Below are 27653 nucleotides of genomic sequence, written 5' to 3'. Positions count from 1 at the left end.
GACTAATACAAATCAATGTTACTCAGGCTCTATATCCAAGGCATAATTTAGAAGAAAAGAATATTTCAAACAACTGGTAGATTATAGGGTATCACATTCATATGCCCACCACTCAGCTTTAACATATTTTAACATTGTATATATTTGTTTCAGATGTATTTTAGACCCAAAATATCACAGTGGAGACCCACCCCCTCTTCCACGTGTCCTTACTTAATTCAGTTCTCCTTCTTCCTTCGCCTGAAAGAGTAACCACCATCCCCTTGTGTGATTTTATGCTTTTACTAAATACATACATGTAGCCAGCATTAGTTTTGAAAATTTGGCACACTGCATATTTTTAAGACTTTACAAATGATGTCATACTGGATATAGCATTCTGCAACTCATCTCCAATATTAAATTGACAGACAGAACTATGGCTTATTCTTTGTATCTGCTACATAAAAGTTAACATTTAAACATGTTGTTCTAGGGGCTGGCCCAGTGGCGCAGCAGTTAAATTCACACGTTACGCTTCGCAGCAGCCCAGGGTTCACTGGTTCAGATCCCAGGTGTGGACACGGCACCACTTGGCAAAAGCTGTGGTGTAGTAGGCTCCCCAAGTATAAAGTAGAGGAAGATGGGCATGGATGTTAGCTCAGGGCCAGTCTTCCTCAGAAAAGAGAGGAGGATTGGCAGTAGTTAGCTCAGGGCTAATCTTCCTCAAAATAAATAAATAAATAAAGTGTTGTTCTAAAAGTTTTTTATAAATTAACTCATTTAGTCACTAAAACAGTCCTAGGAAGTAGATATTTTATTCCCATCTTACAGATGATCAAGTGATACATGGAGGAGTTAAATAATCTGCCGATTCACAAAGCTAGTGAGTGGCATGTAATCTGAACAGAATCAGGCTCTGAGACAAGGATTCCAAGTCCAAGATTGGTTTTAAAAGAGACTAATACAGTAGCTAATATTGAGCAAGGTTCCTGGCGTGAAGGTGTGCTTAATTAAGTGGCAGGCGTGAATCACTCGCTTACCTTTCTGAAAGTCCTTTATCAACTCTTTTTTCCAACCTCATCTCCACTCACCATAAGAAGTTAAACTAAAAGAATTCCAACGCATTACCAGGCGTAACCAGCAGTACCTCTGTAAGCGGTTTCTTGAACAGCTACTAACAGTGGGGTGGGTGACAACGACACTTCCACACCAACCTCTCAGCTTAGGCCCTATTCTGAGGTTATTCCTCAGACATCAAGAAGTATAGCCACAAAGACACAGCAGATTTTATTTGTAAAATTATCTCCACATAAAAATTATATGCAAATGTCTTATCATAAGAGAATGTGCAAGGGCTATATTGCCACATCGCTTAAAAGAAACACTTCCTAAAAACAAGACACATTAGGCACTGTCTCAACCCTAACTTCTAGGTGGCGTCTCAGGAGGTGGCACAGGAAAGTTCCAAAATCTATAGTGATTGGTTTAAAAATTAAATTTAAGAATGCTTCAGCAACTGAGTTGTCAAGATTACCACAGAATCACCTAGAACACCTAGAATGTAGCCACGTTTGCACTCTCATGGACTAAAGAATGAGGCATTTTAGGTAGAAGTGACTGGTAGGATGGCTTCGCCTGCAAAAGAAAAAGACAGATCGTTAGTAAACAGCTGCAGTGTAGCTACTGACAAACGTGGCACAGAAAACACATTGATTAACACTTTGACCAATGAATTTTGAGCATCTAAGTGCCAGGGATTGGAGGAAGATGTTGAGCAGATCTAGACACTTGGCAACTTTTATCTAAGTGACCGATAATTAAAGTGAATGATTTGATTATCAACCCAGATTATGTTTAAACCCAACTGGAGACTTAGTTACTCTGACATGATGATTGTGGTGAGGAAGACTTGTCAATAAGACCAGAACATACATAGATATGCGGAAGTCGCATTTTTTTCCAAACACAATTGTAATTAGTGTAAGACTCATCACATAGCTAGACATTACTTAAACCAGAAACAAACAAACAAACAAACAAACTTATTAGCAGAGACTTAAGCTTTAGCCTTCCTTATATCCACATCATCATGTTCTGTCTCTTCTAAGGATCCTCACCGAGGAGTCTTGGAAGTATGGGATCCAAGGCAATCCAAACAGGCAAGTGTTGCTTAAGGTCCAGGAAGGACAAGAATTGTCAGAGGGAAGACCATCCTGGGACTTTGTGAGATTGCTGTTGGTAGTGCCTGGAGTGTCATCTAAAAATGGCGAGCTAAAAGTTTTAAAGAAGAGAAAATGTGCATATCAGGTTAAATTTTAAAATAACCCATTCAGTCTTGTTTTGGCTTCACCCGTTGCTGTCCACCTGACTTTAACAGGAGCAGTGTTACCACCACTTCCACTCTTCCCACTACTTAATTTTTTTTTCAGGAATAACACTATTAATGGTTCCCCCCTTCCCCTCTCAACATTCTACCATTGGGGAATCTATTCCCCAAGATAGAGTTAGCTCTGATGGCCTTATGAAGAAGTTCCCAGAGACAAGCATAAAGTAGGAGTCCTAGAATCTTTTACATTTTCCATTCATAAACTACTAGGAAGAAGGAACTGGCCACCATTTTCAAAAAAATTGACCTTGAAAATCTTATGAACAGCAGCAGGGCATTATCTGATATAGCGCTGGAAGGTGAGAAGATGGCACAAAAGACCAGGCAGGGTTCCCTCTTGCTGTACACGGGGTCTCCAGGAGTTAGAATTGACTCCATGTCACTAACAACACAAAAGTGTTATTTTACTGATCCTTAAGATACAAAAAAGTTTAGGTAGTTTTCCCAAAAGCCATAGGGTCATGGTATCTATATTAAACAAGCACCCTCATTTCTTTTTTCTTTTTTTAAACTGTTTTTTCAAAACAGTTCAAAAAAAATTATGCCCATGCAAGTGTACAGGATTTATGTAAGTCACAAAAATTAGAAAACATTAGGTCTTGTATAGAATAAAGAATTATACAACTTAGGTCAGAATTTAATTTTCAAAAAATGTTTGATCTTAAAGAGTAGATACTCAATGCTTTCTCTCCAATTCCTGTTTTTCCAAGCATCTCCTGATCTTCAGAGAGGCAGCTATGTGAGAAGGTGTGTTCAAGTCTTGACTTACCGTTTCTTAACTACCTGATCATGAGCACATCAACCTCTGAGCTTTATTAATCCATTTTAGTATGTCTTAGTAGGGTTCCCCAAAGGCAGAACCTGACAAGGAGAGTTATAGGCAGGTGATTTATTATAGAAGTGTTACCAGGAAGGGAATGGAGCATGCATAAGAGGAAGACAGAGATGACAAAAGAGTGCTATTTCAAGCAAAGTTCTAGCCTCAGTAGAACCTGCAAGAGAGCCCCAAAGTTAAATCCTGCCTCACAGTTTATCCTTAGATCGGGCAACAGAGCCAGGTGTTCACATTCCCACACCACTCGATGTGAGGATTGGGGGAATTTTGTAAACTCCCAGGCCCAGTTGGGGTCATTAAAAGCCAAAGTCCAGAGAAGCAAGGAAAGAGGCACACAGAAATGGTAGGGGTGGTCCAAGAGGATCCGGGCAGAGCATCTGCAATGACCGAATGACATGGATAAGTATTTCATTGGACTGAGGAATCACACAAAGCGACATCATTCCAAGACTCAAACCAAGCTGAGCTTCACTTTCCAAATGTTTTACTTTTAACAAGTAGTTCTTAGAAAGTAAACTGTGAACCAGCTGACCCATTATACTCACCTGGAAACAATACACATTAAAGGAATTTTTCCAGTGACTCCTTTGTTTATTATGTTATAATGGAGAGCTGAATAAAATATCACTCCATAGGAGAAAACCTAATGGGACAAAAAGACCTTTTGAATTGAAGTATAGCATCTCACACAGGAGTTTTAAAGAAATTTGAACTAGAAACAGATCAAGATGTAAGACCATACTAAAGTCTCTCCGCATGGATCCTGAAGAGACTGTTTTCACAGAGACCAATAAGAAAATACCAAGTCAGGGTCTTGATCATCAGTGCAACCAGTTGGCATTTGAGGCAACTGAAATCATGAAATTGGAATCATGAATTGCCAGGTTAGAAACAAAGGCTACAACTTCTACTTAATAAATTTATTCTAAGATTTTGCCTTCAAACGTTACCACAGTGCTGGGTCCCAGGTCTCTGGAAAGATTAGACAGAGAGGCACTTTTAATTTAAAACCATAATTGGAGGTTTGTGTCTTCTGAATACACGCATGTTGTGGAGACATATGAAAATTCTATGTTGTGGCAAAATAAAAATCTCCATAATCCTAACACAGGGATAACTTCTGTAAACACATTTAGGTGTATATTTTTCTATTACTCATTCTTACAAAAATAGCATACTGGATTACCATTTTTCAATCTGTTAATTTATACAATAAATATTCTCATGTAAGTAAACTATTTCCAATGACTGTTAATAGAAATATAACATCCAATAACATGGTTATAACATGGTTATTTGTGCACTGTGTTGCTATTCAATATGTTGTTTTAGTCAAGAGTCTATAAGTTGTATACGAAGTGTGGAAAATAGATACTATATGCACCTTACTTCTGTTATTAATAGAAATATATTCCATAGTCACTTCCAGTATGATAGAGTCAAGATCACCAAAAACCCACTTTTCAAAAAAAGACAACTGGCAAAAACTGTCAATTAAATTTTTTCAAAACTCTGGAAAATAACCAAAGGCTTGTAACAATCTGAGGAGTATGTGTTCAATAAAAATGGTGGGCCTGGTACAATCACAAGAAATACACCAAAAAATCTATTAGAACTAATAAACATCTTCATAAATGTTGCGGGATATAAAATACATAGACAAAAACCAATTGATTTCTCTACACTAACAATGAACAATCTGGAAATAAAATTAAGAAAACAATTCCATTTATAATAGCATCACAAAAGAATAAAATAGGAGAGTGACATCAGCAGATGCAGTGTAGGAGTTCCCAGCACTGTCTACCCACAGAAACATCAGTCTGAGCTATCCACACATGCAAATACCTTCATTAGAGCTAAGGATTCCAGATAGGGATTATAGCCCTTGGGTGGAGCACAGAAATGAGAAGACACATTGAAGAGAGTAGGAAAGACAGTTTCACATTACCCCACTACTCCTCTCCAAAGTCCAGGCCACCCAGCATGGAGGAGACATCCTCCCATTGGAGAAAAGAGAGCAAACACAGGACTTCACAGTGGACCCCAGTACCAGGCCCTCACCAGTGCCACGCCAGCCCCCAGGGACTCAGCCTCCAGAATGGCTCCCAGCCTGCCTCAGTCTCTAGGCCAACCCCCTGGAACCCAGGCTCAGGCCTACCCCCTGCAGGAAATAACATATAAATTAGATTCCCTCAATGGGCCATGAGCTCTGCAAGGCCAGTTCCTGGGTCCCACTGGTCTTTCTACCCTAAAAGTACCAAACTCTAGTGTCATAAAAATGAGCAGGTTCCTCATCTTTGGCCTTGGCTGCCCCTGTCTTGCACTGACTCTAAGCATAGCACCACTGCGAGGTAAGATCTGGGGGTTAGGTTATTCTTCGAAACAGTCACAGCTCTTACCTCTTTCTGAATCCCACACTCGGTGACAAGGTAATTAAACTCATACCCCTGAGAAGTTATGTTCGTTACAGGGCAGCCAACTCCCAGAGACACTTCATCAGAATGCAGAAAGAGACCTTGACCGAGCAGAGTCGGTTCCACCACAGCCCAGAACATAGAAGAGGTACATCCTACAGACACTGCTGGAAGAACCGAGAAAAGAAAGATTCAGATAGAAATTTGTCCTAGAGGACACTCAGAGAAAATTTGAGCATAGACTTTTATAAAAAAAAAAAAAAAAAGTACCCCCGGAACACCCTTGAGAGATGCAATGTGATCATTCAGATGACGTTGTCACGGTTGTGAATGAAAAATTAACACCAGACCAGGCTCATACAGGCCCTGGAGACAGCCTCCGTCTCCTCCCAGTACCATTTCCTGAAAAACTACAGAGTTAAGCTAAATGTGGGATGTTGTCTCTCCTTCTCTTATCGTGTGGGACTTCCCCTGGACTGCAGGAGCCTCAAGCTGTGTGCTGGCCTTGAGTCTGCATGACTAGACCAGTGTAAATGATCGGTGGGACACTGAAGCTGCAGCTTCTCTGTAGCTTCTGGCCCTCATCCATAGCAGACAAACACATCTTTTGTGGGTGAAGGGACAAAGGGAACCATATACTTGGGCACCTGCTGAGTCTGCCAATGAAATGAAGATCTGTGCCTGGTATGTACCCTGCCCTGTATCCTTTTATAAGGCAAAAAGAAGATAGCCTTAGAGTAAATATATTCACGTCTGATACGTCTGTCAACTCAAATCATTATCCACAGTTCTGGTGCCTCATTAATTCTACTACCAGGAGTAGATCCCAAGGAAGTTTTTAGATAGATAGGCAAAGACATGTCCTAGAGACAAAGCTATCCATCACTACAATTTCGTGATAAAGAAATACTAGAAATAACAAAATGTTTATTTTCTAGGTAATACTTCTAGCTAGTGACTTTTTTAATAAGGAAAATGATATATAGTCTAGGTTAGAAAAGACTACTTTAATATAAGCCATAGGTAGGACACATGGACAAAGTAAGTGGGTTGCAAATAAAACAATAGATATTACAAGATAACTTGATGACTCAGGAAAAATAAGAAGTGAGAAGAGAAAGAATGATGAGCTGTTTCCACAGCCTGATTTAGAACAAACACACGATCACCTAGGGGGAGGCAGGTGGCTGGATTATGAGTAGATCAGGGTGGGACATGGAAGAACAAGCTGAAACTTCAAGTAGAGAAACCATTTTCCACAGGTAGAGTGAAGGGAGTGGAGAGCTACACATAAATTAGATAAATCACTTGCTTTCAGGGGAGGCAGAGGGCGAAAGAGAGAAAGCAACACTTCTACTCAAAATAGCACACAACAAGAGGCCCAGCAACCTCCAAGAAACCACACCATCAAACAATAAAACACATACCTGTCTCTTGCTCAAAAAAAGCCAAAATCACACACAAGAGTAAAGACGATTGTAACCTCACAAAATCCTTCATGATGTCAACTGCCAATCAACGACCTCTGAAAAACAAGAAATAAGAAGTGCCTGGCCTGCTCCAGTTAATTTTATAGTCAATACCACACCCAGCTGTCTGTATTTACAAATCACTCTTTGCTGACTCTTTTTATCTTCCAGGAATATGTGTGGTGTTTTTTGCTGAGCCAAATTGCTTAATATTTGGAAAATATGGAAAGTAAAAAGAACAAAAAAACTAATTATCTATTCAGAGAAAGACTTCTGTCTACCTGCTGAATCTTGACATTCTCCTGCTCACTTCAGTACCAAAATCAGGGGCACAGATAAAGTACCACGAGCAAATCATTGAGAACTGTGACTTCTCCAGCCCCTCCAAAGTTCCTGGGAGAACAAAATGTCCAGGGAGTGTCAATGCATGTGTATTGAATTGTGGGGAAGGATATTTTTGAAGATATTTTAAGCCAGGGGTTTTCAAAATTCAGCAGCATAAGAATCACCTGCAGGGCTTGTTAAAACACAGCTTGCTGGGCGGTGCCCCAGATTCTGATTCACGGCTGGCAGGCAGCCCAAGAATTTGTGTTTCTAAAAGTTCCAGGTGATACTGATGCTGCTGGTCGAGGACCACACTTTGAGAATGACTCACTCAGCTACTATCACTTTAGAGACCACCTAGTTCAATGGCTCCCAAACTTTAGATTAATTATCAAAATTATCTGGAGTGCTATTCAAAAATACTGATGTCTTAACCCCACTCCATTCCAATGGGGTCTCTTGTGGCTGGAAGCTTTAGAGTACAAATGAATCACTGCAGGGTCTTGTCAAAAATGCAAATTCCCAGAGTCTAACCCAGAGAGACAGGGCCCAGGAATCTGCATTTTAAACAATTGCCCCAGGTGGTTTGTGGAGGTTCACATTTTGAGAAACTTTGGGCAGATGTCCTCAGGACTGCTGATGAGGTAGGGAGGAAGGCAAACCTCCAACTCTCCTTCAATTATTTTTATTTCACTTTCATCTGTTTTACATTAGAAGCTTTTATCTTTTTTTTTTTTTTTGAGGAAGATTAGCCCTGAGCTAACATCTGCTGCCAAGCCTCCTTGTTTACTGTGGTTTTTTTTTTTTTTTTTTTTTTTTTTTTTGCTGAGGAAAACTGGCCCTGAGCTAACATCCATGCCCATCTTCCTCTACTTTATATGTGGGACACCTACCACAGCGTGGCTTCACAAGCGGTGCCATGTCTGCACCCAGGATCTGAACCAGCAAACCCTGGGCCACCAAAGCAGAACATGCAAACTTAACTGCTGCACCAGTGGGCCGCCCCTAGAACCTTTATTAACCACCAACATTATAAATCCTCTGCATCCTTTGATTTTAAGCATAAGATCATAATTTCAAATGAGAAATCAGATGTTACTAGGGACTACTCAATAAATATCATCTTTGATAACTCAATGAGGAATAAAAAAATGAATCCAAATCCTCCTTCTCTTCATACAGTCTCCCAGTATTTCCAGCATCTATGTAATATAAACACTGTAAAACATTGATGTTATTTGTGCTGGTAGTCGTGGTCTTTTGAGGATCTGGAATGACCAACGAGAAAATAGAGAGAGCAGTCTGACTAGCATGACATCAGGCCAAGTTCCAGAATCAGCAGTCTGAACAAAGCCTTTCCATAAGAGGAAAAAAGACCTTCACCCAATGTAGCATTTCACTCCTCTCTCCCAGTTTTAGCTTCTTCTAGACATCCACATTTCATAACAGGAAAAGGGAGATGGGATAAACCAGTCTGCCACCACGCCATGTGGCATCACCTTCAAATCTGGGAAGGAGGGACCTGTGCTCAGAGACCCATGCTTTAGGGCCTCACTCTGACCTTCTCCACTGTGCCCTTCGCTGGAGGAAAGAGATGTGTTGGACCAAGAGGACAGGCCACCAAGAGCTCAAACCCTCAGAATTGCCTGCCCACATGGCCCTAGTTTGCTCTGTATAAACTTCTAATATTTATTCCAATGAGATTATCTACCAACATGTGTTATTAATTTATCATTCGGCTTAGGGATCTCAGGCTGTTCCTTTCAGCAAATATTTCAAACCTCTTACTGCATTCTGCATGGTGCAGTAGGAGATACAACAGTGAACAAGAAAGACTCACCCTTGCCTTTGAGGAACTCACAGTCTGGCAGGGAGACTCAGATTAAACAAACACTGTTAAGAAAGAATGCTGCAAGTCACCAATTGCAACTCTCATAAGTGCTACAAAGGGAAGTAGAGACAGTCAAGGGAGTAGACAACAGGGGGACACAACCAGGTCTGGAGGTACAGCGAGAGTACAGTGAGGAAGTAGTGTTCCAGCTGAAGGGTGAGCAGGCCATTTGAGGGGACAGGGAAAACAAGCATTCAAGAGAGGAAATCCACACGGGCAAATGAGCGTGAGACAGAAAGGAAGTTGGCACAGTAGAAGAACTGAAAAGAGTGAGGCTAGAGCATAACGTGCAAGATAGCGACATAATGCTGGAGAGCTGAGCAAAGATCAGAAGGTACAGGTTCTTAGAGATTTATTTGAAATATGGAATTTTATTCAAAGTGTAATGGCAGCCTTCAAGATTTTAACCAGGAAGCAAATAATCAGAATTATGGTTCTGAAGATCAATGTAGGTGTGAAACTGAATATTCAGAGCCCCAAGAGTCACACACATATTTTCATTCTATGAGGATTTTAATACCTTTTTAAAAATATTAACAGCACAATGATAAAATATCTCTTCTGTAAGGAAAATTCAAAAATGACATTTTTATAGATTAAAAGTCTTAGGGTAGTATATGTCAAACTCTGTTCCTTGAGAATTCCTTTTCTTTAAATGAGGTCTATGGATTAACCAAGTTTTAGAAACGCTGCCCTTGGAGTTGGATGGAGAAGGACTTGGAGGAGGTACAAGTGACTAAAACAAACATTTGGAAGTTATTGTGGGGGTGTAGAAATTGTGGTAATTTAGACCAGAGTAGTGGCAGTAAAGGCAGAGAGAAGCCGAATGGCGTCTACCAAAAGGTAGAATGTTTGACCCCGATGATTGATTAGATCAGTGACTGAGGGAGACGGAAGTATCAGGCTTGACAACTAGACTTCAGGTACATAAAACTAAGTTGATTGTTATTGGTGAGATACAAGAGTTAACAATTAGGTACTGCTTAGTATGTACTAGGTACTATTCTAAGCACCTTATGGTAACTCATAAAATTCTCACAAAAACTTAGGAGATAGGAAGTATTATTATCTACATTTTACTGATAAGGAAACTGAGACTCAGAGAAGTTAAGGGACTTGCCTAAAGTCACACAGTTATTAAATAGCAAAGATGGCAGCACTAAGGAAGAAGTAAGTTAGCAATAGAAGAAAATTATTTCAATTTTGGATATGTTCATTATGAGACCCCTATGAGACACCCAAGTAGAAATGTAGAGAAAACATTTGGCTATAAGTTGGGACTCAGAAGGGACTCTAAGATAGAAATGAAAACGTGGGAAATATTAGTATATTTGAAGGCTTCAACCTGGATGTGAGAACACCTAGAGTATGTAGCACGAGAAACAATAATAGTTTAATGCAAAGCTCTGAGGGCATACAACATATAAAGTTTAAAAAAATATTGGTAGTGAGTACAAAGAAGGAGCAGTCAAAAATACTGGGAGGACAATCAGGGGGTGGAGGTTGATGCTATTGTCACAGAAGTCAAGGAAAAAATGTGACAAAGTAGAGGGGAAAATCAACCATATTCAGTGCTTTTAAGAGGTCAGGTAGAAAAGACAACTCACAGAATGGAAGAAGATATATGCAAATTATATTTGTGATAAGGGACTCATATCTAGAATATATAAAGAACTCTTACAACTCAATAATAAAAAAGACAAATGACCCAATTTAAAAATGGGCAAAGGGGTGTCCCCAGCCCCATGGCCAAGTGATGAAAGTTCTGCATGCTCCACTTCTGTGGCCTGGGTTTGCAGGTTTGGATTCCAAGTATGGACCTACTCCACTCAACAGCCATGCTGTGGAAGCATCCCACATGCAAAGTAGAGGAAGAAGATTGGCACAGATGTTAGCTTAGGGCAAATCTTCCTCAAAAAGAAAAGAATGGGCAAAGGATTTTTTTGGAGTGGTGAAAATGTTCTATAATCAATTGTGGTGATGGTTGCACATATCTGTGAATGTTCATCTCTGTGAATATATGAAAGACCATTGAACCAAAAACCAGTGAAACTACTTTATATGGCTGAATTGTATAGGATGTGAATTATATCTCAAAAAAACTGGTTTTTAGAAAGTGGTCAGGTTGGGTGCAAATTGAAAGCTGTCCATTATATTTGTAACCAACTTGTCGGTAACGTCAGCTGAGGAGTTTGATACAATGACGGAGGGAGAAGAAAACTGGAAAGTTTAAGAGAGTCTTCCAGCCATTTCACTACTGTAAGAGCTATTTCCTGCCCTTCCTCTGCTCAGCTTTGAACCAGAGGGCTGACGCTGGAAACTTCTTTTCCCAGGCCCCTCTACTAACTGGCTTCCAGTTAGGAGTAATCAGTGGGAGGCTGAGTGGGAAGAATTTATAGCTGCTTCTATGGCCTATCACCTTGCTTTCAGGGATGCCTGGGGATTTGATCCTTGGTTAACTGTCCTAACAATATTAACTTAAGGAATTGTTTTGAAATTACATATACCAGGGATAACATAAATGACAGTCCAGATAAAGACTACGTATTGCTTAGTTGCTGTTGTCCTGGAGAATGAGGGCTAATCGCATACACCTGAGGGTCTGTGTAACTGGGCAGCTATAAAAGGTGAGGAGGCCCCAGCACTGATGGTTCCCTTGAGCTAAGAATGTCCACGTATATTCAGGCCTCATCTTTCATGGTCGTGGCCATCTCAAGTGCAGAATGACTGGAACATCAGAAGCTGAGCCTGGGACTCATAACACCTCCTCTATGTTGATATTGTGCACGCTGAGTAGTTTCGCATCCTGTATCCTTTCTCATGGTAAGTGAACTTGATCCTGGGTGAAGCCTATTTTGCCTCATGTGTTTGATTGTGAAACTGCCGCTGGTGGAGCAGACTGGACGTTGCTGTGCTACTGGCAGGAGATTGGAAGATGGGAGAAGAGGAGGATCTAAGGTATTTCTTCCCCTTAATCTCTTTAAGACACCTCTGGTGTGTCTACATCCTGTCAGACATCCCTATCTTCCATGCTTCCATCACCTCCATTCGCCCCACCAGGCAGAGGGTAGTGGCTACCCACAGTTGCTAAACTCTGGGCTGCCTCATCTTCTCCCATTTACTCTTCCACCTCTTCTAAAACCTTAGAAACTAAGCCCCCATGTTAAATCCCTATGTTGAACTACGTGGTGCATTTTCCGCCTTCCTAACGGGACCCTGACTGACACAGTTCAAAGTAAAAGTGGTCTTAGAAAATAGAGCGTTAAGTTAGAATTCTGGAATTGGATGCTCAGCTATTTTAGTATTACCTCATCGTTAGCAGAAAATGAGATATTAGTCATCTGTGGCATGTGGTGGTGTCACACTACTTAATTTGTGACTCACTGTTTCTTAGGAAGATGTGCCAGTTGAAGGCGAGATTTTTGAAGGTCAGTTAGCTTCTGCAGTTGGCTGTGATAGCAATAATAGTGTTTAAGGGGAATTTATCCTCTGACTTGGTCTCTCCTCGCCCTCTGTGTATGACAGCCAGTTTCAAGTTTCACCTGGGGAACCAACAATTGCCCAACACCATTATGGGTCCACTAGAGGTTAGTGAGCATGAATTAAAGATAGGCCAAATCAGCACAATTTGTTGTTTTTGTTCAGCCTCATTAAGCTATCTGGGTTCAGACATAGAACAGGCAGAGAGAGAGATTTAACCAGCATTGTGCCAATAAAGCATCGGAGAGAGAGAGACTAAGGAATTGAGGGGACATGCAAGAAAATGATTATAAAGATGAATCCTGCAAAGTCAGGTAACTGTGGATGGAAGTGAGGACACGAGTGGGGTAAGGATCAGTCAAAAAGGGCTAGTACCATGGTTCCTACACCTCACAGGGACCAAACCATGTTGAAAAAGTAAGATATGTATGACATTATCCCAACACAAAACTTAAAACTATCTGAAGACTAGAAGAACAGTTCTCAACTGAGGGATGGCAATTTTGTCCCCCAAGGGAGCATGTAGGAATGTCTGGAGATATTTTATTGTCATCACTGGGGAGAGAAGTGCTACTGACCAAGGACGCATGTTTACTCCCTACAATGCACAGGATAGCCCCTCAGAACAAAGAATTAGCTGACGCAAAATGTTGATAGAAGAGCGTCACTTTTAAGAAACCTGGGCCTAGAGTCTTTGTTTTATTTATCTTGTTATTCCCCAGCTTCTATTGTGATACCTTATACAGAGAAGATTTTCTGTAAAGACTTTGAAAATGTTATTTCCTGAATGCCTTCTGTGGACTAGAAAATGTGCTAGGTAGGGAGATACAGTGCAAATAGTATGTCATTAAGTCATGATTAAGTCCATAGCTAAGCTGATAAATTCTTTTTTCTCAACTTTATTGAGATATGATTGACAAATAAAAATTGTGTATATCTGAGGTGAACAATGTGATTTTATATATGTATATATTATGAAATGATTACTACAATCAAGCTAATTAACACATCCATCTCCCAACATAATTACTGTTTTGTGTGTCAGGGAAGAGAACACTTAGGATCTATTCTTAGCAAATGTCAAGTATATAGTATATTATTATTAACTATAGGCATTATGGTGTACAGTAGATCCCCAGAATTTATTGATCTTATAGCTAAAAGTTTATACCCTGTGACCAACATTTCCCCATTTCCCCTAGCCCTTAGAAACCAACATTCTACCATCTCCTTCTGTCAGTTTGACTTTTTTAGATGCCATATATAAGTAATATCATACCGTATTTGTCTTTCTCTGTCTGATTTATTTCATTTAGCATAATGCCCTCAAGGTCCATCCACGTAACTGCAAATGGCAGGATTTCCTTCTTTCTCGTGGCTGAATAATAGCGTGTTGTATATACCACATTTTGTTTATCCATTCATCAGTTGACAGACACTTAGGTTGAATTCATATCCTGGCTATTGTGAATAACGCTGCTAAGAAAAATTATTTCCTCATTCTCCCTGACCATACTTTTCAAGTCTTCTTCCGGGCTTATTACATTACTTGGACAAATACACTTGACCACACCTCCTGATATTGCTCAATATTTGCTTGAGTGAAAGAGGCTGAGGCCAGTTAAAGGAGGAGCTCTTATTACCCTCTGTCCATCACCTAATACATAAGCCAGCCAAGCCCTCACCATTCCAGTACATTGTTGGAGAGATGAGACAATCACACCAGCTGCGCCTAGTGGGGCTTCTGTTGTTTTCTCTTATTCCAAGCCAACTATGTGAGATCTGTGGTGAGTATGCTTTGAGCTAAAATTACTGTACTGTGATAGTCTCCTGAAGGCTACTGACAGAGGACTTTGTGTAGAGTTAACTAAGGAAAGACCCTATTCCAGTTCCATATGTGGTCAGACTCTATTAGTAATGTAAAGGATGGCAGGAGATGGTGAGGAAAGTTCCACAATGTGTTGTTTTAAGAGGGATCATAGATTCAATGTTAACTTGACTAACTGTTCTTCCTATGCTCAAATCCTCTCTACTACAGCAACCTTACCAAGTAAATGTCTATTCTTGTTCCTTTTCAGTGATAGAGAATTCATGATCCCAGGAATTTTTCAAGATCATGGAAAGTTATCTTTTGATTTTGAGATGCAATCCATTATTCTGAAGTTCAACCCAGAACAACCCAGAATATTCTGGGTTACCACTTGTAACTACACAGAAAAAAATTACACTGATAATCTCTTTCAAATAATGAAGACTGCTGTCTTGTGACTATCGCATTTAGATGTTCCAAGCTACACATCTCCCTCCCTTCCACTTTCCCCACAGGACATGGGTACAAGCTTCATCATCTCTCTTCTGGGTGTAGGCTCCAGAGATTGTGTGATTCTATGAAAAATACTAAATATGGAAAAGAAAAACTGAGTTCAGGTCTAGTCTGATTCCTTAGTAGCTGAATGATCCAATGTTTCTGAATATTTTTAGCTTCATCCATAAGTGGAAGATAATTGGGGAAGGGTATTGAAGCAGGTGATTTCTCGAAGTCTGATGTGGCTGTCATGTGCATGATTTCTCTTTTGTAAGTCTTTATCCTGGAATGAAGCTTCAAACCAGTCTAAAGATGACTATGTGGTACCATCTGTGACTACATCTTCCTAGAACTCCATAGCCTACAAGAAGAGATCAACACCACAGCAGAAAGACTTGTATTCATAAAGCTAAAACACAGAATCTGCCAACTCTAATTTTTATTCCTGCATGTCATTTCCTCTGTTGGATCCTAATAAGAGGGGGTCTCTATGGAGTATTTGAAGTCCAGTTCATTGTACAAAATAATTAACTTTGTTGTTAGTGGTCAAGGAAGCTAATTTGAGTTGTTGACCAGGAACTAAAATGTCTGTTTCGGTGCCAAAAAAATCTGCTGAACTGGATGCTTCCAAAAAATCTCAGGGACAACTCACAATTGTCCAATTGTGCCTGTAAAAAACCATGACCTTTCTAAAATCACTCAATTCAGATTTTCTTGACTTTCTCTCTTAAAGTGAATAAAGGTGGGCAAGGTAAATCACATTTCCTAGATTCTCTAAGTATAGTGATAGAAACACCAGTTGAGCTAGAAGTAATCATATGTACAGCATTTTACACTTTAGTAAGTGATTTCTTGTGCAATATTTATGAAATAGGTACTAATATCCACAATTTTCAAATGAGGAAACCAAAGATCAGGAAAGTTACATAACTTACCCACAGTCATATGTTACGGAGCACAGAATCCAGCCAAGGTCAAGCTGAACCCAGGGCTCATGTTCTTCTGACTATTCCACTAACCCATAAGATAATCTGGAGATGGGTAGGACTTTCGTGGGATTATGGACAAAGTATGTTTTAAGTGGTAACTAACTACTCTTATTCTCTTCCAGTTCTTGGGGGGTCTCTGGATTCTCTTTTTACTTCCACAGAATAATGTGACTCCCTCTATCCTTTCCCCTGGGATTTGGACATGTTATAGACTAAAACTGGAGGCTTTTCCATAGGGTGCATACTGCTGAATAATGATCTTGATGTCTGGCCAGTTGGGCAATCATACAATTCAGCTTTGGGGTCAATCACCAACGTAACATAGAATTTTGCCTTCTCTCCTTCAGTATTAGCCCAATTGAGTTAGAAGAAGATGAAGAAGGAAAGAACTGGATCCAGGAAGTAGAAAGGGCTACGGACTGGGAGTCAGAAAACGTGTATTCTAGTCTCAGTTAAGTCTGGGATTACTGAAATTTCTTTAAGGACACTCTCTCTAGGCTTCATATTCAAAATTAGGGAATGACACTAGATCTTCTAGGCAGGACTGAAATTCTGCCAGTACACAATGGTAAGGTTGAACCAGTCGTGAAAATATTGAAATACTTCCATGCTGGGTGGTAAAGGAGTCATACCTGTTATAGCAGGGGCTCCAGACTCACCTTTGTGTTGTTCCTGAAACATAGCCAGTGACACCTGGATTGGTCTATCTCTGTGCCATGTCTGTTACTAAATATTTTACTATTACCCCTGTTCCTCACCTTAACATTTTCTGAGTGTGTGTTTCTTATCTCTTCCCTCCCCTGCAACAGAGGTAAGCAAAGAAAACTACTTCCGTCTGCAACCTCTGATAAGCACAATGATCAGTTCAAAATATACCAGAGGAATCCAAGCTTCCAATGTCCTGTTGTCCCTCAGACTTGTTGGGATCCAGAAACAAGATACAGAACAACGGCTGATCCAACAAATCGAAGAGAATGTGAAAAGCAGAAGTGAGTGCCCATGTTCTCTGAAAGATTTAGGAAAAGACTTTCCTATCTATAAAGATTATCTCCAGTGAGTCCTAAAAATTGTGGGTTCAAAGTATCCTTGTTACATCTATTCCAGCTGCATAAAACTTGGGGTGACAGAAAGGTGCCTCAAAACATCCATCCACTGCCCCTTACTCTAGAGCTAGGCCTTACTTCTTTGGGTCCTAAAAACTGTTTTCCTTCAAGAGGTCCCAAAGAAAATCAAAAGAAATTATAGAGTCTTATTTATTAATTTGTTAATATTATATAAGCTAGCTGACAGGGATGTGGACCACAACTAAGAAAGCTGACAATAAAGAGGCAACCACAGGGCAATAGAGATATGGGTTTGAGTCCAGGCTCCACCTTGAGTCTTTCATGGCAATACCGACTCTCAACTTCTAATTAATATACGGGGTAAATACAGCCACCCCTACCTAACTAACAATACTATTGGAAGAATTGTGAGAAGCCCAAGAATTTTTATATTCTATGACATAGAACATACAAGTCAGTTATTACTAACCTGACGAGATGGCACCCACAAAGAGAGAAAATCACAAGGCTTTATTATTTATTTTCTTCTTTTTTCATTTTTATAAGGATTGCATGATTCCAAAAAGATCCATGATTTCATGGGAAAGAGACTAAGATCTAGCTTGCATTTATACAGTACTGCTAGAAAAGGCTCTGCTTTGGAGATAAAGAAGGGAACAATAAAATATTAGTATAGAGTGGAACAGAAGAAAGAAGTGGCAGGCAATATAAGTCACAAAGACGACAGAGACCAAAAGAGTCATAAGCATGTACGTTATTAAACTCGAATACTTTTCTTTTCAGGCTCAGATTTAACCTCAGGACAAGTTGCCTTGATTATATTGGCTTTGGGAGAATGTCAAAACCCTGATGAAAGATTTATATATGATAACAATCTGGTCAGCCAGCTGGAAACAAAATTCCAAGCAGAAGTTGAAAATATGGGTGAGAACCAACTGTTCAGAGACCCTGGCCAATCATGTCTTCTCAACTGATTCAAAACTGTATGAAGTTTCCCTCCACTCTTTCCTTCTCCTCTTCATTCCATTCATCCTGCTATGTCTTTGCAGATCACTTTCCCTTCTTCCTTCTTTCAACATGCATCTTAAATTCTTTTCAAATATGTTCAACTGAGCATTGACCCTATGTCAAGCACTATTTTACAAATGATAATGGACACACACAAACACACAAAAACATGTAGGACACAGTTCTCTATTCTTCCAGGAGCTTGTGTATTAGACAAATAATGAATAACACCAGAAATAGCTGAACAATGCAAGACACCATGTCATAAGTACTAAAGCATGCAATAATAATGCAGTTAGGCACTGCATTACAAAGTTTCAGTCAATGACGAACCACATATACGACGACAGTCCCATAAAATTAGTACCATAAAGCCTAGGTGTGTAGTAGGCTACGCCATCTAGGTTTGTGTAAGTACACTCTATAATGTTTTCACAATGACAAGATCACCTAACAACACATTTCTCCGAAAGCATCCCTGTGATTAAGTGATGCATGACTGTATAAGAACTAAGATGGCCAAAGTACTTTATCACTGAGAAAAATAGATTGACCATGATGGCTTCTAGTGAGGTAACATTGTTGTTATTTCAACTCCCATCCAGTATTTGCCCTATTATTCACTAAGTCTCTCCAATACTATCTTCCTTTGAGATGGCCTCCAACCCAGGCTTCTACTTATAGTTTCAACATACTACTATTGAAAGTGCAAGAGGCTTGGAGGTAGGAAGTCTGTGTTCTAGTGCTAACTCTGTAACCATCTGAATATTGGTCTAGTATTTTAACCTCTTTGGTGCTGGGTTTCCTCAGTTATAAAATGAAAGGAGTTGAGTTGAATTTGGTGGCCCTTAAGAGTCTTTAAATTTCTCAGGTTTGCTGATTCTATGAGTAATCTCCCTCTATTACTTACCTCTCTTTCAATGTTAAGAAATAGGAATAAAGTAAGTAGGAAGAGGTTGAAAATGTATTACTCCAGTACCACTTCCATATGTAAGGTATTCATTTTCTCTCTGCCAGGAGCACACAATTGCACTCCACTGACCAACTACTACCAGCTGAGCCTGGATGTTTTGGCCTTGTGTCTGTTCAATGGAAACTACTCAATCCGCCAAGTTGCTGAACTCTTCAATCCTGAAAATAAAAACTATTATTTTAGTGGTCAGTTCTCAGTAGGTGAGTCATTAAACCCAATTCCTTTGGTATAGAAGCCACGGTTACCAGTTGGTCTTGCCCCTTCAGTTTTTCTACCAACAAATACTTAGATTTCTTTTTTTTATATCCTCTTTACCCTAGTCTCCTCAGAAGAGAATTTTCTTTTTGAAAAGAATGGATATTGGGTGGCATTTAAGCCTTTTCCTAGATGTGTAGTATGGTAGAAAGACCTGGTTCCTACCTCACCTCTTCTTTGAGTTATATATTCAATGGATATTAACACTTGATTTTAATTTTCCCATCTTAAAATGAGGATGGATCATGGAAATCTTCATATAAGACATTTTAGGAAATATAAATATTAGAGAAAGGAAATTCAGTGGAATTCACTTATCTTAACCCTTCCTCTTTCTCTAATTTATTGAGACCATTTGTATGTGTGGTTTTACTTGAACGACACAACCTCTGCAGTGACAAGGCCCAATATTTTGATCAACAAAGTGTGTATTCACAATGGAGAAGGAGTAGAAATATTCCAGTGTGCCAGCTTACACATCCAAAAAAGAAGTCCCTTCTAGACAGCTAGTATTAATCCAGATACGCAAGCTCATCTTTCTTCAAGAAGCTCAAAGAAAATCACCATTCAGTATCTCTGGATAGTAAGGAAAATGTGAAGTTTATCATACTCCTTTTTCTGTGAGAGATGGGAAGCACCATGCCTAGGAACACGAGGGGAACCAAGTAATGAGCCAGAAAAAAAATAGATCTTATCCTTCCTTCTTCCAAGGGAAGTTCTTAAGGGAAATTCTCTTAAGTGCTATTTTCTAATCAGTCTAATAGAAACCTTAAAACCTAACAAAGACATATTTTGTTTGGTGTATCATCCTGAGTTTTCTCAATTCCTTTGACAACATGGCTGAAAGATGAAAAAAATGAGAAAATCAAACAACCAAGAAGTAAAAGTAGAAGATTGTCCATGTATGTGCACCTACAAGTCCATATGTTTCTACAACCACGATGTGAGTTATTGAGTACAAGGTACATGGCTACTCAACCTAAAAAAGGAATCTTGAAATATTTGAGCAGTTAGTGCTGGAGAGATGATTGCTATATCTGATGACCAACCATCCCAGCTTGCCCAGATCTGTTCCTCTTTTAGCACAGAAATTCCCACATACCAGGAAACCACTCAGTCTAGGACAAATTGGAATGATTGGTCACCCTATGACTAATGTTTTTTCTCGACAGATATTGGTGCAATGGCTGTCCTGGCTCTGACCTGTGTGGAGAGGAAAGGGCAGATTGAAACAGATGGAGAGTATTTAAATCATATCAAAAAGCATAAAAAGTCACTAGTAAAAAAGATTCTGTCTGAGAAAAAAGAAAATGGTCTCATTGGAAACAAATTTAGTACAGGAGAAGCTATGCAGGTAAGTCAGAGGATAAACAGGAGACAGAGAAGGGAGTCACGGAAGAAAGCAGTATCTTTATCCTTTCTTATTGGCCTCCTAAGATCTTATTGTCCATTCTGTTTCCTGGACTAACTGTGATTTTACTCATGTGATTCCCCTCCCCTGCATGAAATGTATTCTCCTCACCTTCAATCTTTACCTTGCCATATCCAATGCTTCTATGAAGTTTTTCCTGAGTACAATTTCTTCAGGAAATTCTAGAGCCTGCTTCAACCTACCTTGTTGTTCTATCACATGCAATTTCACACTTTACCATATAGCACTGTTTTGTGCTTTCATCTTACCTCCCAAATTAGATTACTGTTGTGGAAGTAATAAGTGGTAGTGGCAATAACAGCAGCTAGTATGTATTGACATTAACTCATTAATGCACACAACTACTCAATGAGGAAAGAGTCGCTACCTGCATTTCCTAGAATAAGAACATAAGTCATGGAGTATTGGTAACTTGCCTAATATTACAAAGCCAGAAATTGATGCAGACGGAGATGAGACCTAAACAGGTGGTTTCAAAACTCACACTCAGGACCTGCACTGTCGTGCGTATGTTCCTTGAAGCCTGGGACTTTATTCACGCATTTACTCTCTGATTTACTCAACTCTAATAGACACAAGAAGAGGTCAAGGTCTACAGAAAAAAATTTTTACTGATTTTTTAGTAGGAACAGGGGTTTGCCAGGCTGACTCCGGGTGAGAGGACCTTCAAAGGGAGAAAGGACAGCAAGGACACAGAGCAAAGGCACAAAAGAACACTATATATTTTAGGAAAGTCAAGGTGTTTGGCATCATCAGCATAGGCTCCTTGGGAAAAATTACAAGATGAAGCTGGTGATGCAAGCAGGGGTCAAGCATAATGTTGTTTGTCTTGTTGTAACTGTTCATGTTGTCAGCTTTGCTAAGTTTGAACCTACTATAAAACAGTCATTTGCCATTCTGGCTGCACATTTAATCATCCGGAGAAGATTTTAGAAAACACTAATGTTTAGGCCCCACACTAGCCAGTTAATACAGAAATTTACGGGTGGAGCATAGGCCTTGGTCTTGTTTAAAAGCCTACAGGTGATATTAATTCACAGCAGGCTTGGGAGCTTCTCACCCGAAAGACAGTTTCTAAGAGATGTAATAAGTTTAATTTTTTTAAGTATACTGCAAATGCTTGTTAACTACTTGGGTAACTTTAAGAATCTTTGAGAAAAGATGAAAAGTGGAGATTGTTCTTTCCTGGGAAACTACAGAGCAATATGTTCAAGTCCAGCCTATTTTAGTCCTTGCCTGGCTCACTCTAGTACCTTCCTAACTTTTCCTACCCCATAATTCTGCCCTTTCAATCCAGTTTACATCTGCTGCCTGGATAGTTTCTGTTCAAGAACCCATTAGACTCCCCATTGTCAAGCAAACAATGTCAGACACCTCACTGAAATTCAACCGTCAACCAACCTCTTTTCCAGCCTGCTCTTCCACGTTGTCCTGAGTGCTCCCTGGACACCAGTCCTCCCAGGCCAGGAGAAATCCTCTGGGCATTTTGCTAAAATACAGATACTCTCATCATGGCCAGGCCATACCCTGGCCATTCCTACTTTAGCACCTTTGGTCATGCTGTTCCCTCTAGGTATAGTGCTCCTCTCCTTATATCACCTCCTGAAATGCCATCATATTATCAAGTGCACCTTCTCCACCAAGCCTTTCCTCAGCCTCACATAGTGTTTAGAGCTTTTCTTCTTTTGAAAGTCCATGCCACTAGATGCTTCTCTTATAGCATTCATCTTAGGGGCTCCTTTTATAATAGTTTGTCTGTTAATGATATTTCTTGAGTACCTTCCATATGACAGTGTTGTTCCAGTATTGTAGACACGAGTGAATACAGTAGAGAAAGTCTATTCTCATTGGAGCTGTTATAGTTTGTGTTATTAAGAAATTTGCCCACCCAAACTAGTTTATACATTTCTTGATGAAAGGAAAGGTATCTTAGTGGTCTAAGGTGCCTTATATGTAGTCAATGCTCAATAAGTATTTACTGAATTACTTAGATGTAGGCTTTCCCCTTATTTGAAGTTTCTCTCATTCATTCTCTCTCTCTCATTAGGCTCTCTTTGTCTCATCAGAATATTACAACAAAAATGAATGGAATTGCCAACAAACTCTGGACACAGTGTTCAAAGAAATTTCTCAAGGAGCATTCAGTATTCCAATTGCTGCAGCCCAGATCTTACCTGCCCTGGTGGGAAAGACCTACTTGGATATTAACAAAGATTCTCCCTGTGTCAGTGATCCAGGTATAACACTAAAGAGCAAACTGTTCTGCCTTTCAGCATAATGCCCAAAGCGTGTGAGATTTAGGTGTCTTAGGGACCAAAAGTGACCATATAAACCTCTAAAGCATATCAGTTCCCAGACAGAACTCAGCCCTCCGTAGGTCATCAAAGACTATAACTACCTGAGGATTTGTTCTTTTTTTTTTTTAAGGATTGTCACCTGGGCTAACAATTGTTGCCAACCTTTTTTTTTTTTTTTTTCTGCTTTATTTCCCAACCGCCCCCCCCCCCCCCCAGTACATAGTTGTATATCTTAGTTGCAGGTCCTTCTAGTTGTGGGATATGGGACGCCGCCTCAACATGGCCTGACGAGCAGTGCCATGTCCGCACCCAGGATCCGAACCCTGGGCCACTGCAGCTGAGCGTGCGAACTTAACCACTTGGCCACGGAGCCGGCCCCCTGAGGATTTGTTCTTAACAGGGTAGTAGATGGTGTTCTTGGTTCAAACATTGATAAACAAGGTAGGCTTGAGTAAATGATGTCTATCTCCAATGGGAGGTTTTCTGATTGCTGGACACAGATGTTCTGAGCATAATTCCCACCCTAAACAAAGCATAGTGTCTTTGACTTTCCATTATGCTCAATGAGTGATCCCTCAGGGATATAAGACATCAGTGTGGAAGGAATATGGCAGTATTATAAGAAAATTGCAGCACAACTCATTTATTCCAACAACTGATTTTGCAAGAAGGTATAAGGAAAGGAGCTATTCCTTCTATCTCCTTCATTTCCTGGTTCAGCCACTTACAGGTTTACAGACCTTGGACAAAATGTTTAGCCTCTAAACATCAGTTCCCTAATGTAAGAAATGTGAATGATTACAGTATCTAACTTAGATTCTTGTAAGGACCAGATGAGATAATCCACAGATAATGATTAGTACAGTGCCTAGCACTTAATATGTTTTCAATAAATGTTAAGAAATAAAAAGGCAAAAAAAAAAAAAGGGAATCATTATTGTATGCTGTGCCAAAGCCAAAAAGGAGCCTCTGTGAGAAATGGGAAATGGGGCAACAGAATTGCTTAAACGGCTGGGAGTTGAGCTGGACAGGAGCATTCACAAGCCGGTAAGTCTCTGGTTTTAATTTCTGCTTTAGTCATATAAGAGATCTGCCCTTTGATGGATGATACTTTCTCCTTGTAGCAAATCCTCCTCTGCATAAAGGAAAGGAGTCCTCGGATAGGGGGTGTATAGGTGTGCAAACTGTAACATCATTTGTATTATTCTGAATAATAATTCTTCTTTGCTTTTCTGTCTCTGCCAGATTTCAACAGTCCCACTCCTAAGCCTACATCTGAGAGATATACTAACTCACCCTCAAATATCTTAGTCCATTACTCTGTGAAAATCAATAGAACATATTCCACCAACGTCGCCGTGCTAAATGGTTCTGTCTTCCTAAATGTGATGGAAGCAGCTCGGGAAAAAAATGAAACTATATTTCGGTATGTCAGGGTATAACCTAAGGTTAAGGTATTTGGTGTGACTCTGAATGACTCAGTAAGACTATATCTGCACCTGAATACGAAGGACATTTAAAACACTTCTTAATCAGGACTTTTGCTATCCATCTACTTCTCGTGGCAGGGGTTAAATAAAGGAGGTGAGACTGTTCATCTTCTAGCACATAGTAGGTACTAAATTAATATTCACTCAATGGGTGAATAAGTCCCAGGAATCTCTCTTCTGTCAGTAAAGCTATTTCAATAAATAGATTCTCTTGTATTGACAGTTTGTGTCTAGAACAGTGGTTCTTAACTATTTTTGAATCACTGACCCCTTTGAAAATCAGATGAGTGGGATGCTCAGCCCAGAAAAATGAACATATACACAAACTTGGCATTTAAATCAGAGGTTTCAAAAATACCTGGAAGCCTCTCCATGCATCCCCCCCACACCCTTTCAGGAGATCCATGGAACCCTAGATTAAGGTTCTCTGGCCTAGAGCAGTCAAATATTAAAATTGACTTTGCCTCCGAAAAATATGGTTTATTTAGCTCCTTAAACCTAATTGATAATTGTTTATTGTGTCTAATCCTACGATGTAAGATGTTAGAAAAAATCATATATGTGAAAATGTGTGTGTGTGTGTATGTGTGTGTGTGATATAAATGTACTATAAAGACTGCTCTCAAGTGCTCCCAGGAAGGTAATGTTACTAAAGAATGTGAAAGAGACATTGACCACGTCACCTTTTAATAAACACATGAAATATTAATTATTCTTTCCTATTCCTTTTTCCTAAGAGAAAGCTACTAACTTATGATGCCTCTAGGACACGAAGTGAACATTTTCTTCTACTGCTTTAGAGTCTTCAACCATCTTGGGATAGAAGATTAGAAGTTGTTGACTGAGAAGTGTCTGCTATGGAGGGAGGCGGGGGCAGAAACCATGGGCATCGTTTCTCTAATTTAGCGTGGACGGTGGACTGCCTCATCAGAACCACCCAGAGTGTTAATAAAATGTGCAGATTCCTGGTCCCAGCCCAGACCTATGGAATCAAAGTATCTAGGATAGGACCAGGAAATCTGCATTTTTTTGGTAATATGTTCAAGTGATTCTTAGGTACATTGAAGTTTGAGAAATGCCCATAGAGGATTGCCTTTGAAAATTCTAAGTTTCTGTAACCTGTTCACTGTCCCCACAGTTTCACAGTGGAGGAGAGCTCATGGGGCCCCTACATCACCTCTGTTCAGGGCCTAAAGGCCAACAACAATGACAGAACCTACTGGCAACTTCTGAGTGAGGGCAAACCATTGAGCCAAGGTAAGGGAGAGTACACCAAAAAGCCCCACAGAGTGAAGATGCCCAAAGCTTTCAGATGTGAGCGTATGAGCTTTTGTGGGGAACGTGCCAAGGAGTTGGGAGAGTGATATCTAGGATTTGGTGATTCGGTGATCTTTGACCCACCTCTCGTTCTTCCTTTCCAGGAGTTGGTAGTTATGTTGTTCATGATGGAGAAAATCTGGAAGTTCGTTGGAGCACATACTAATAAAATCGAAGCTTCCTCAGCTGTATCTAATCCTTTTGCAGTGGAAATTCCATCTGAAAATTGGCCTCGTGCCTTCCTTTTCGTTTATCTCAATCCTAATAGGAGAATCAATAACCTCCCCTTCTCTCTTTACATGTTCAATAAAATATCAACAACTATACAAAAAGAGCATGTTCTAATCATTTCATTACAAAAGGGAATTATTATTAGCGAGAAGACCACCTCAGGAAGAAGTGAAGTGAAAGACATAAACCTCATGTCTACTAAGCTGAGTTCTACTCAAGGTTCCCCCAATAACCACGTGGGTGACCTTGGGCAACTGGGGAAAATGGAGACAAGGTTCTAGGTCTAACGTTGCAGCAGCAACCAATGAGACCACGTAGAAAGTTTCTAGGGAGACTGAGCTCTCTGAGACCCAGAGGCAAGGGAGGAACTAAGTGGACATGTTGGCCTCACGCAGACAGTGAGTAGAAAGAAAAATATTGCTCTGGAAAGAGAGAGAAATGTGAGGCTTATACATAAAAAGTCAGTCCATAAAGTTTCAGGAGTGGTATCATCTCCTCCAGCCATCTTGCTTGAGTCCCATTTTTCTTCTCCTACATTTATTTTCCTTTTATTTCCCCATAAAAATAACCCTGATACTCATACCATCAAAATACATGCAAAAAATTCATATCTGATGTTTATTTGGGCAGAATTCATATTGTTTTAAAAAAAAAAAAAGTTGAATCGTGTCTAAGCAGCATGAGCTGGGTACACTTTATACTGAGTGCCTGAGCCACATGCACATACAGTCAGAAATCGGAAGTGCCTTTAAGATGCCAAAGGGCAAAAGATGCTTCAGATAAAGCATAAAGTAAGCCATTTAAAGCAACCCCCACAAGGAAGATGGCTTCAGGCAGAATTAGTTATTTTAGAAGCGTCTCCGTCATTCCTCCTGTGTTTTCTTCATGATAATCTTAGCTTCCTCCCCTCCACCAGCAGCCCTGCTTCATGGTCAGAGTTTGAACCACCTTCTCCACGCTGCTTTCTGGTACCGATCCTTGACTCTCAGGTTCAAGTCTCCCCTGGCCCTAATGAACTGGCTGTGACTGATGCCCTCATAACTAGACCGCAATGGATTGTTAGAATTGGCACTACTGTTTATCATAAAGAGTGTGACCGTAAAGTTTAGCGTCCAACCACAACACCAAGAGTGAAAGTGAACATTATTAATAATGAAATTTGAAAAAAACAGCTTAAGAACTAGGACTGTTCTGGGAAAACCAGTACACGTGGTCAGTTTTGTCCATAAGGAAAAATAAGGAAGCCCAAGCAAAAAAACATGAACACAAATATATCAAAATAACAGAACAGCATTGACCCTGAAATTCAGCAGTGAAGTGGAATCTCAATCTAACAAAGTTGGAATAGGTCCCTTTGAGATCCCTGACTCTCTCTTAATGATTCTAGTTCACCTTCAATAATATTCAGCTAACACCAGTAAAGCACTCAATTTGCATTAGACCTATTTTCCCAAATGTGATTTAGGAGATTATTCTAACTGGTGTACTGACATGGCATCAAATAACAC

The 27653-nt window shown here is 39.9% G+C and overlaps 2 protein-coding genes across 2 annotated transcripts; one reads left to right on the top strand and one right to left on the bottom strand.

The window, feature by feature from the left end:
* Window positions 1-1244: 1244 nt before the first annotated feature.
* On the bottom strand, window positions 1245-7120 carry OOSP3 (oocyte secreted protein family member 3). Its single transcript, XM_070228751.1, has 5 exons — window positions 7048-7120; window positions 5606-5784; window positions 3749-3846; window positions 2100-2253; window positions 1245-1617 (listed from the first exon to the last, which is right to left on the bottom strand). Exons 1-5 carry the CDS (start codon window positions 7118-7120, stop codon window positions 1537-1539), a joined length of 585 nt encoding a protein of 194 aa, XP_070084852.1. The 3' UTR covers window positions 1245-1536.
* A 7288-nt stretch (window positions 7121-14408) lies between these two features.
* On the top strand, window positions 14409-26246 carry TCN1 (transcobalamin 1). The gene is made up of 9 exons (XM_005598191.4): window positions 14409-14571; window positions 16888-17067; window positions 17926-18066; window positions 19168-19323; window positions 20551-20732; window positions 22858-23047; window positions 24353-24533; window positions 25736-25854; window positions 26019-26246. Exons 1-9 carry the CDS (start codon window positions 14493-14495, stop codon window positions 26078-26080), a joined length of 1290 nt encoding a protein of 429 aa, XP_005598248.2. The 5' UTR covers window positions 14409-14492; the 3' UTR covers window positions 26081-26246.
* Window positions 26247-27653: the final 1407 nt, after the last annotated feature.

The sequence above is a fragment of the Equus caballus genome, chromosome 12 (genome assembly GCF_041296265.1).
Source record: "Equus caballus isolate H_3958 breed thoroughbred chromosome 12, TB-T2T, whole genome shotgun sequence".
Classification (NCBI taxonomy): Eukaryota; Metazoa; Chordata; class Mammalia; order Perissodactyla; family Equidae; genus Equus; species Equus caballus.
Note: the sequence above shows the minus strand (reverse complement) of the source record. Positions and strands in the feature narration are given on the sequence as shown.